The 12,202-nt window shown below is 29.7% G+C and overlaps 1 protein-coding gene and 1 non-coding gene across 4 annotated transcripts; both read left to right on the top strand.

Annotated features, from left to right (window-relative positions):
* Positions 1 to 3,625: 3,625 nt before the first annotated feature.
* LOC130807071 (U5 spliceosomal RNA) lies at positions 3,626 to 3,741 on the top strand. Its single transcript, XR_009040445.1, has one exon. It is a non-coding gene; the product is annotated as a U5 spliceosomal RNA (small nuclear RNA).
* A 2,202-nt stretch (positions 3,742 to 5,943) lies between these two features.
* On the top strand, positions 5,944 to 11,040 carry LOC130806590 (protein CHUP1, chloroplastic). 3 transcript variants are annotated; one of them, XM_057671728.1, is made up of 6 exons: positions 5,944 to 6,124; positions 6,437 to 6,739; positions 7,475 to 7,557; positions 8,341 to 8,398; positions 8,489 to 9,102; positions 9,653 to 11,040. In XM_057671728.1, the coding sequence occupies exons 2-6, from the start codon at positions 6,589 to 6,591 to the stop codon at positions 10,535 to 10,537; spliced, it is 1,791 nt and encodes a 596-aa protein (XP_057527711.1). In that variant the 5' UTR covers positions 5,944 to 6,124; positions 6,437 to 6,588; the 3' UTR covers positions 10,538 to 11,040. The 3 variants fall into 3 exon arrangements, with proteins under 3 accessions (XP_057527711.1, XP_057527709.1, XP_057527710.1); XM_057671726.1 differs by having other exon boundaries at positions 8,341 to 9,102; positions 9,653 to 11,032; XM_057671727.1 differs by having other exon boundaries at positions 5,944 to 6,739; positions 8,341 to 9,102; positions 9,653 to 11,032.
* The last annotated feature ends 1,162 nt before the right edge of the window (positions 11,041 to 12,202 follow it).

Below are 12,202 nucleotides of genomic sequence, written 5' to 3'. Positions count from 1 at the left end.
AAATTTTCAATAACTAAATCTAATTTTACATTAATTTTCAGTTTACGTTTTTTTGATAAATTACCTATTATAGCAGGTCATTCGATTACCCGAGTTTATTCTAGGCAAATACTTTTTAAAGTTCGAATTATCTATGATTAATCAATAGGTAGGTATAGGAAAATTAAAAAATAATTAAATTATTTTAGGTAATTTTTCCTAAATTAAAATTGCATATAATACTAAGTATGTAGGACGGAGAAAGTGGTTATCAAATCGTGAGAAAAGATCTATACACAACGTCATTATCACATGCTATTGTTCATCTATACTTAAATAATCAAACAATTAAACTTAATAGTTTTCATTTTTAATTTTAGTATTTATTTTCAAATAATTCCATTTAGGACTCATTGTTGGCAATAGGGGTGAAAATGATTTAGATAAAAACCGTAAAGTAAATCAATCCAAATAGAACAAGAAATATAATTTAGAATTTTTATAGATTGGTTTAGATTTAGATCAAAATTTTTAAAATCGAAATATTTTGGACTGAATTAGATTTGAGCATACTAAAAATCAAAAAACTAAAAATCTGAATCAAGTTAAAATAAAAGTTTACGTTTTACATTGACCTAGCTACTAGTAAAATGAATCTAATACAACCTAATGTGCTAAAAGAAAATTTTAGTTGACAATACCAATTAAAAATTAAGAGTACTTAGTCACGAGGTCTTTTGTGGTGCTCAAAAATTCTCCGAGTACTAAGACCCGAGGTCTTTTTGTGGTACTCAAAGATTCACTATGAGTTTATCAACCTAGCTAGGGCCGCTAGGAACACTTCTAAGAACAAGCATTTTAAAATGTATTGTTTTTATGGATGTGAGATCTTTTTAGTAATAATCAGAGATTATCTATGCTAGAACACAAATTATTGTGAGAGATTGTGCAACAAGTTGAATGGGGTCTCGGTAATAAAAACAAACTAATCTTCTTGGTAAGCTTGTTTAACATATGGGTGTGGTTCATTATGCAAGTAAGGGCAAGAGCGTTCTTCCTTACATGTGATGATTATGGGAAACTTGATTTAGCAACAGCAAGGCATGGCTCTGTGCAACAAGCAACATTCAGAACAGCAGCATATGTGTAAACCAAGTCATCATAGTTCAGCCTACTCAAGTATATACAGCAAGTAAAATCAGAGCATCAGCAGCAGCCCTGTTTTTAATCGAACTGATACAAACCCGAACCGATTGTAAATCGAACTGTTATAAATCCGAATCAAATTTTCACCTAATTTTAGCAAATTAAGTCCAATTTCAGTTTTCTAATAATATGAAAAAAGGAAGAACACAAATTCTATACAGAAGAGATTGCATACAGAATATATATATATATATATATATGTATATATATATATATATATGTATATATATATATATATATGTATATATATATATATATATGTATATATATATATATATATATATATATATGTATATATATATATATATGTATATATATATATATATGTATATATATATATATATATATATATAATATATATATATATATATATATATATATACATATATATATATATATATATATATATATATATATATATATATATATATATATATATATATATATATATACATATATATATATATATATACATATATATATATATATATATACATATATACATATATATATATACATATATATATATATATATATATACATATATATATATATATATACATACATATATATATATATATATATATATATATATATATATATATATATATATATATATATATATATATATATATATATATATATATATATATATATATAAACTAATTGAAATAAATTGATCTGCCTATTAGGGTTGGCAAAAGCTGACCCGACCTGCTAACCTGATTTGAAACCGACTCGAAATGAGCGGGTTTGGGTTTAGATTTTTGACCCAATTAATTAAATGGGTCAACCCGACCTGATCTGTTTATTAAATGGGTTAGCTTCAGGTTGAATATTTAAACCCGAAAAAAAATCTGTTCAACCCATTTATTAAATTTAAGACGAATCAACATTTGCCAAATACTTCGTAAAACTAAGATAATACCACACTAGTGGAAAAAACATCATTTGCTGCGGTTTTTTTGCCTTTATTTGCTGCGGTTTTGGCCCCCAGCAATTGTGATAGCAGCAAATGTCGTACTTTAATTGCTGCGGTTCAAAACCGCAGTAAATATGGGCCTTATTTGCTGCGGTCATGGGCATAATTTTTAAATTTTATTAATTTTAATTTTTAATAATTTTTAAAACATACACAACTAAAAATATTTAAAATCGAAATAATTAAATCAGATAAATTGTGAAAAACAAATATGACAACAACAAGAACAGAAGCAAATTTAAGCATTTAGACAACAACAAGAACAAGAACAGAAGCAAGGATTTACAACAATAAGAACAACAAGATTATATTCGATTTTTTACAACAAGAATAAGCAACAAGAACAACAACGTAACAAGATTTTTTACAAGAACAGCAACAACAAGAAGATGAACAGAAACATAATTATATTCGATGAACAGCAACAAGAACAGCAACAAAATTCGAAGTTGGTTCAAAATAAAAATAAGGTAATTAATTTAGGTTTTTTTTAGATATTTATCACACGTACAGTAAATGAACAGAAGCAACAAGAACAGCAACAAAACAGAAGCAACAAGTAGGTTTATGAAAATTCGAAGTTTGATGATGAACAAGAACAGAAGCAAGGATTTACCTTCAAAACACAAGTTTGATGATGTACAGTAGATGAACAGAAGCAACAAGAACAGCAACAAGTTTGTGAAGATGAATAGCAACAAGTTTGTGAAGATGAACAGCGACAAGTTTGTGAAGATGAATGGCAACGAACACAAATGAAGATGAATAACAGCAAATTAATAAAACAGCGTTTGTGAATGAAGATGAACACAAGATGAAGCAAATTAATCTTATATGTTTGTGAAGATGTAGAACAGGAACGAAAAGCAAATGAAGATGAAGCGTTTTTTCAATGAACAACTGTACTGTATAACGTATTTGAGAAGATATGCGAAATAAAAAGAAATTGGCGGGTTTTTGTCCAACGGTCATTTGCTGCGGTTCACAACAAAACCGGAGCAAATAATCTAATTTTGAAGGGTTATTTGCTGCGGTTGTGGAAGAACCGGAGCAATTAAGCTAATTTTGAAGGGTTATTTGCTGCAGTTGTGGCATAACCGCAGCAATTAATGCATGATGCTAGGGTATTTGCTGCGGTCATAGGGTTAACCGCAGCAATTAGAGTATTTTTTTTTTTAGTATGTTTTCCTATTTTTTGCTGCTAATACACAAATACCGCAGCAAATAATGAGCAGCAAATACATTTTTTTCCACTAGTGCCAATTACCATGTATTGAGGGATTTGTCAGCTGAAGATGACTTTTAATAAGAAAGGAAGTTGTCCCACATCGGCTAAGGGATTTGTCAGCTGAAGATGACTTTCAATAACAAAGGAAGTTGTCCCACATTGGCTATGAAAGATACTAATAAAAGAAAAATCCTTTAAATCACTTCCACAGATCTCATACCAACTTACGCAGCCACGCCGTGAGCACAAAGCGAACTATTCTTTCGCCTTTTACTAAAGAATACCGTGTGCTCGCTGCATTAAGTGGCATACGTTTATTTTTGGAGGAAGCCTTTAATTAAGGTTAAATGGGTTAAATGACTTGAAATATATGAATTTAATGACCTAAAAAAAGAAGTAGGTTAAATGGGTCATTAGCAGGTTGATCCGATCTGCTACAAATCAGGTCAGGGTTTTAATTTTTGACCCATTAATTAAATGGGTAAGGTTCAGGTTAAGGGTTTATTGACCCATTTATTTATGATTCGAACCTGAAAATGACCCAACCCGACCTGTTTGACACCCCTATCTGCTATATCTGATAAAACAATCGTAATTATTTTTTGTAAGTAAATGAGCATACATCAATTAAAAACCTAACTATTAACTTATTTCGATATTGACCCGATCAATAGTTATCCGTAACCGATAACTACTCGAAAAATAAAGCTCGAACCCGATCTGTACCCGAAAAAACCGAACCAATTAGTAATCGATGACAACCCGAGACCGATTGACACTCGACACGAACTTCAACCGACACCGAACTGATGCTAACCCGATAGCTTGAATAACCGATCTCTAACCGAACTGTGAGTAACCGACTCGACCCGTTGTAACACACAGCCGAAAAATAACCGATCCAAAATGCAACTGAACCGAATAACACCCGTCCGAAACCGACCCGATCAACCGAATGAACACCTCTAATCAAATATATCAATATACCAGTGTTCATAAAATTTATGCTTAACAATTAGACATCCATTTTGATATATTTTAATATGTTTTAAATATTTTTTTTTCTAATTCTATATAAATTGAATGATTTGCCTAAGTGGAGGTAAAAAAAAAGAATTTCTACTTTGGTGTTTACTTAAAAATATTTCCCAAGCCGAGTTCATGTATGTAAGACATGTCACTAAGCTATTTTACTTTTGGTTTGGATCCTCCAAACTTTATTGTGAACCAAAATAATAGTAGGTCTAAGTAGAATGAGAAAAAAAATTTATTTTTTAAAATAGTTTTTAATAAGGAAAGAAATTTAACCAAATTTATCTTAATTTGATTTAGAGGGCTTCAAACCTAAAAATAAGACCGACAAAATAATTGGTATGCACATCGTATCACATCTGCTAGATAAAATCAATTATGATATAATAATAACGATGTGAAATCGTAACAAAGAATCAAAAGTCAGTTTTATTCTTTAAAAAAATTAGGATGGGTAATATATTTAGGACAACATTAAGCAGTTCACTTATTTATCTACTTTATTAAAAAAATTAATGTCCCAATATAAATGAGGAAAATTTGTTAAAAATATCAACTATAACTTATCTACTTTAAATAATTCATAATGATGATTAACTCTCAATTTATTTTTCTAATATATCAAAATGTTCATTTTAACTTTTTTAATTTAATTTTCACCATTAGTTTACTGTAGATTAGCTCTACGTAATTAGTAGGCCACGTGCAAAAACTAATTCCTTGTTTATTGAAATGGTTCATTTTCTGGTATGTTATTCCCACTACTTTTTCATATTCGTAGTTTCTGACCTTGCTTCCTTCTGTTTGGAATCAGCATATATTTTTCTTGTCTCACCCTCAAACCGTCCCTTTATTGTTCTCCCTTTTTTTATTACCTCTATTATTTTTAAAAAGTTTTATATGTTGATAGTGAGGATTTGGTTTTTGTTGTGATGGTCAAATATTTTTATCGGTATATATAATGATCATCAATTATTAGGTAAATACAATGTTAAGATTTTTGTTAAATTTATATTATTATTATTACATGTCATAATGACGATTTGGATAAAAAAAATGTCGCAATTGCTATTATGAGATGCATTTTCGAAAATAAGTTTGCAATAAGTATTTAATATAATAAAGAAAGTAATATTTTGTCTATTATATAAAAAAGTTTAAATGAATATTTAGCAAACAATTGGTAGTTGGTAGCTCATAACTAATTACAGTGGCTAATGTAATCAAATGATTTTATTAACTGGTTTGACCAGCTGACTTGTTCAAAAACAATTTATTTATATCAATAAGTTGTTTCAACCAGTTAGTATATCAAATATTAGCTTTAACTGGTTTAAAACCTCAACCTTCTATTTGCATTAAAAAAAGTTAAAATTACTCAATAAACTATTTTGCTAAACACCTCCAAAAGCTCAGACTCACTATATCAATTTAAAAAAAAAAGTTTGTCTACAACCTACTATATCAAAAAAAAAAAAGTCAAAAATTTAAAATTACAACCTAAAATTTTCTTTTTTTTTTTAATCATCGCTGTTCCTATAAAACAATTATTTGTAACAAAGCACATTTAATATTATCAGATCGGATGCAAATAGGCCATTTAAAAATACGAAGCAAAGAGAAATAGAATGATTATTATATTATTTTACCAAGCCAAATGATCAAGACACAAAGTAATCGAATCATGATTAACACGAGTATGCTCTTTCCATACTCAAATTCATTTGAAATTCTTTTCCCCTACTTTTTCTGCTTTATTTCTTTCATGTAATGATAATCATCAAAATTGCTTCTTTTTTTTGAATTTTATTTCCAATTGGGTCTTTTTTGATTAATTTCAAAATACTTGAATCAAATTTTCAAATTTTAAATCTAACCCAGTTTTCGATCCTTAATTATGATTTAAAAGCAATATTTACATCTTTTGAATGAGTTTTTGAATTTGATTTATGGGTTTTATTTAAATTTGCTCTTTGATTTCTTATTTAATTATTTAAATAATTATCCAGGTTGTATATATAACTTACAAGCATACAGATGGAGGATGATGATGAAGACGGTCCATGATCTCTGTTTGGAAATTCATTTTTCTCTGTTTATAATTATATAATTGGATTTTAGAAAACATTTTTTTTTGAAAATTACATAAATTATTATTATAATGATGATGATAAAAGAAAAAAGAAATATGAAACCATTTTTGATGAAATTTGGGGTGGCTTTAGCTTTATCTTTTGCTGGTTTTATTTACTCTCGAATCAGAACTAGACGTTTCAAGCCATCTCTTCCTTCTCCAAAATCTTCAGTTTCAGGTATGTACTCATTATTTTTCTTCATATTCATCGATCCTCTAATTTTATACTCCCTCCTATTCATAGAGAATTGAATATTTGGATTTTGCGCAATAACCAAAGTGAAGCGGAAAACTATTTAAAAATGGGTGGAAATTCTCTTTTTCTATAAAGGTATTAATATATATATATATTATTATGTTGCTGTAGTAAGGGTAAAATTTTTTATATAAAGGTATTAATATCTATGCATTGTTATGCTGTTGTAAGGGTAAAAGGTAAAAAAATGATAAAAATAGAAGTGAGACATTTGTAAATTGACCAAATAAGAAATGTCTTATTCTCTATGAATAGGGGAGAGTATTATGAATGAGATAATTTTGTTAAAAAAAATATTTATGATTGAAATATTGTATTGATAAATGTGTAAGAGCTGACTTTAAGGAATCAATTCAACTAAAAGTTTAAATTGATAATTATATTAAGGTCTTTTGATATTTTATATACTTTGATAACTTTTAAACTGAGGAGCAATTGAAATTTAAAATCATAACTTCTTGTCACGCTCTAGTATCATTTTAAAGATTTAAATCAACTAAAAATTATGTTGATTGTTGAGGTTTTAGAATATATTATATACTCAAACAAAGCCAATTATGTTATATTTGAAAATGATTAAAATTGGATTAGTTATGTTTAATTGGGTTTTAAAATATTCATAAAATATTTTAGCTTAATGTTTCCTTTTTGATACAGACTCTGATAGGAAAGTTTATTGTGATGGGAGATCAGGAGTTAAGGATGATCTTCAACCTGAGATAGATTCAATTGATGCTTCTGTAAGTTAGATTATGCATTTTAATTAAGTATAGATTAGTTTTGTTTTTGAAATTTTCATTTATTGTACTAAAACTTAATCAAAGATCTGAAGTAACGGTCATTAATCAATTAGCATTATAAATGTCATTAATTGATTAATACTGTTTTTTTGGATCAATCATGTTTATTTAATTTTTTTAATTTAACCTGAGTACTTTTTCGATTTCTAAAAATTGCGGTCATATCTTTTTAAAAATTCTCACGATTATAAGAACATACAAATTTGAATTTAGGTTGAGGAGAATCTTGCTAATAGAAAAGAGGAATTAATCGAATCCAACAAATTTAATCTTTTTTTTTTTTTATTTCCCTTAGGTACCATATATCGCCAATGTTTTTCACAAATACACATATGTTTCAAATATTCCATAATCATGAGTAAATAAAAAAAAACTCTTTATCAATATATAATTTTAAACTAACTACTAAAAGATTTTCTGTTTCATTCTTAAAAATAAAGTCAAATAAATTATAGAAGTAATTGACAAATTTAAACTTTAGACTTGAATAAATAAGAGTATACTAAACATTTTATCATGTTGAAGTTTATCAGTAAAATCTAAGGATCCTATAAATCGACTCTATCGATTCAATCCAATCATTTTGAACGATTCCAAGTTGAATTCCCATCTGATAACTTTGCCGCCTACACAAAGTACTAATCCCCCCTCCGCTTACTTATGGGAGTTCTGCGGTCATATCCCCGACTTAATTAATTGCTCGTTTTTGATTTTGTTACTTAGGACAAGCCATGCATTCGAGTTCGGGTTGATAATTCATCTTTGAATGCCTCCCCCAAAGGTAGATATAGTGCAGATAGAGATGTGTACCTTTTACCAGAATTCCCTCAGTTATTGAACGAATTCGATGCTGGAAACTTGTCGAAGACAGATTTCGACAATTTTTCGATCAAACAGGACTCAACTAAGCCACTTAAAAGAGTAGAAAGAAATGATTATGAACAAGAAATTGATAGCCTAAAGAAAAGAATCAAGTTCCTTGTAGAAAGGGAGAGAAGACTTGAAGTACAATTGCTAGAATACTATGGTCTTAAAGAACAGGAAACCGCGATGATGGAACTTCAAAATCGATTGAAGATTAATAGCATGGAGGCCAAGATTTTCTCGATGAAGATCGATACTTTACAGTCTGATAACAAGAGGTTAGAGGCACAGGTTGCTGATTACTCTAAAGTTGTGAATGAATTAGAAGCTGCAAAGGAGAAAATCAAAAAGCTACAATGGAAACTTAGGTACAATGCTGAACAAAACAAAGAAAAGATATTGGATCTTACACAACGCGTTGCTAAACTCCACGAGCAAGAGCGTGGAGCTAGCACAAACCGTGCTGATGACTTGTCGGAGATTCACAAAGTTGTTGAGTTGGAAGCAGAGGTTGAGGGATTACGTAAGTATAACGAATGTTTGGAACAAGAGAACGCGGATTTAGCTCAAAGATTGGACTCTACCCAAATGCTTGCTAATACTTTGTTTGAAGATCCTGAGGTGGGTTTTACCAAATTCATCTTAGATAGTAGTATTTACGGCCTGTTTGGTTAGTTGTACTAAATGGTGGTAAAGAGAATGAAATTTACTATAAAATTTCATCAAAAGTTCCATGTCATTCCCATGGTGATGAAACTTTGATAAAAAAAGTTTTTTTTTTTTACAAATTTTCATTACCACTTAATACCACCTCTCCCAATGGTAGTGCATTGGAATGGATTTTATGAAAAAAATAAAATGATTGAAGTTGGACAAGCATGGCCATCGAGGTAGCCAAGAGATGTGTCAACGAAAATTACACTAGTTTTCATTTCCATTATCACTGTTTATAACCACCTACCAAAGGGGCCATTAGTGTTTTCATTCATTGTGAAATTTTATTTCTGCATGACCTATGAAAATGATCATTGATTCATGTACCCGACCCCAATCTGTTGGAGTTGAGGCTTTGCCTTCTTGTTGTGTGAAATTTCGTTTTTGGGTTCTTTTGGCAATTTTGTCTTACTAGAACTAATCTAGTGCTTAATTAATGGAGTACATGATGTTGCAGAGAGAAGAATTGAGCAAGGCTATGGTTCAGCAACGCAAAGAAAATCAGAACTTGCGAGAGGAAATCGAGAGGCTTCAAACTGATCGGTGTGCTGATGCAGAAGAACTTGTGTATCTCAGGTGGATAAATGCCTGTTTGCGATATGAACTAAGGAACTACCAGCCTCCGCCTGGTAAAACAGTTGCTCGGGACTTAAGCAAATGCTTAAGTCCCACATCCGAGAAGAAAGCAAAGCAACTAATACTTGAATATGCTAATACCGAACATGGAGTAGACGGAGAACCACTTTGCCTAATGGACTTAGAGTTCGATCATTGGCCTTCTTCGCAACCATCTTATCTTACGGACAGCACTGATCACGATGAGTCCCCTGGTCGTCCTAGCTCTACGAACAAATCCCACTCCAAGAAAGTCAAGTTTTTTTCGACTTTAAGAAAGTTGGTTCGAGGGATCTCAAGTCATCACACCCATCATAGTAATTACCATAATCGAAGTGGCCAAACTTCTCCAATGTATAGATCTCTTTCGGTTGATAATATAGTGGGACTTGATGGCTCGAGGAGCAATCCCCAGAGTCCGAAGTTTGCATTATCGTCTCAAAATTCAAACAATTCTTCACTTGATCACCAACCACTCGCTAGCTTGGCTGAAGAAGACGAGAATGGGAGTAGGAGGAGCAATTCAAGATCGACAATGGGTGGAGTCGTTCATGTGCTTGGAAGGGGAAGCCTCGGGTTTGCAAGTTCATCTCCGTTAGATTATACACCGGAAAGAGTATCATCCGATTATGGGCAAAAGTCAGAATTGGCAAAGTATGCTGAAGTTTTACGGGATAATAGATCGTTACAGAAGCACAAGAAATCGGCATCATTTCAGGTTGGATGAGTATATTTCTAGTGTTCCAAGTATTCTGGAGTTTGGCCTTGCTGTGTACAAAGAGAATTATCTTGTTCTTGGTATGATATCCTCTGAAAATTTTTGATATGAGGATTTACTTATTCAATTTTGTGTAAAACAAAAAAGTGCACATATCAAGCGTGGTACATATTTGATCTTCATACATGTACAAACTGGGGGACATGTATATGTGATATATTGATGAAGCTTAAAACTGGTGAATAAAAACAGATTAAAGGAATGTCATTATTATTGGGTGTGTGGCTATTGGCTAGAATATACTCTCTCCGTCCCTAAATATTATACCAATGAGTAGAATCATTTGAATTGTGTGGAGAATATTAGAATAGAGTTGAAATGAGTGGATGAAAATAAAAGAAAGTGGGTGACGACATTTTCATAAAAGAAAATTATAGCAAAGACTTAGAGTTGTTTAAAACAGAACCGGTGATCCGAAATTTACCCGACATTTTAACCAAATCCGATTTGACCCGATTTCAATAATGATTTAGAATTATGTGAAAGACAATATAAATGCAAAACCTGATTTCAAATCTACCCGAAATATCTAACCTAAAATCAAACAAATATAGAGTAAAAGGAGAAGTATAACAATCTTTTTAGGGACACAAGGAATGGTGATGAATCCAAAATTTTAATTATAGAGTCCTTGAAATAAATTATAATAATTTGACAAAAAGCAATATAAAGAAGTGGTTCGTAACATATTTTGATTAAGATACTAAATATATTTTAATAAGTTTGCTTAAGAAAATAAGTAATCTTCCAGACCACTCAGTTTCTATCATTTTGGATTTTAATTTTATGAATTTTTTCAACTAGATGATGTATAATAAATGGGGTAAGTGAGTATAATATGTTAGCAATATATAATTTATGATGAGACCTGTGTATTTTCAGACTCTTTAATCAAAACACCATTGTTTAGGGAATGGTACGAGAAACTTTTTTCAAAGATATATAAAAAATAATATTTTTATTCAACCTTATAGATAATATTTTATAATTTACTTTAAGAAGTTTTCATATCTTAAAACCGACAAATAATAAGATTATTAAAAATACTACAAAAAATATATCATTTTCAATAAAAGTTATCAAGCAATTCTTTTCAATTGTTCTCTCATTTTCTATAGTGATTTTATTTTCATTCTCATCATTAACATTAGCATTGTTAGGTCTATCAAATCTATGTATTTACTTTTACCTTTTTTACCGTTTTGCTCAAACGTATTAATTACAAAGTTGGCATATTTTTTTGTAATAAATTTATAACATTGGAAAAAGTATACATAGATTATTATCAAAGTATCCTAAATATAAGTAATTTTAATTTGTATTTTATTAGTCCAACATAGATTTGAGTCTGCCCATGAATATGAATATCTTTAAACACAAAAACCTACTTGATTTTAAGATGTAACCTAGATCGATGAGATACCATTTTATAGCATTTTATAATTATAGATTATAGATTTTTACTGTAAAAATGATCCATAAATTATAAAAAAATATACTAAAATAAAATTTTACTTTTTATGCATAAACAAAATACATAAGACAAGATTATTTAATTAATCATGAATAATAAATAAAAAAACAATAAAAATGCTCTTAAGTTATACTCTCTTT

Source organism: Amaranthus tricolor, chromosome 2 (genome assembly GCF_026212465.1).
Source record: "Amaranthus tricolor cultivar Red isolate AtriRed21 chromosome 2, ASM2621246v1, whole genome shotgun sequence".
Classification (NCBI taxonomy): domain Eukaryota; kingdom Viridiplantae; phylum Streptophyta; class Magnoliopsida; order Caryophyllales; family Amaranthaceae; genus Amaranthus; species Amaranthus tricolor.
Note: the sequence above shows the minus strand (reverse complement) of the source record. Positions and strands in the feature narration are given on the sequence as shown.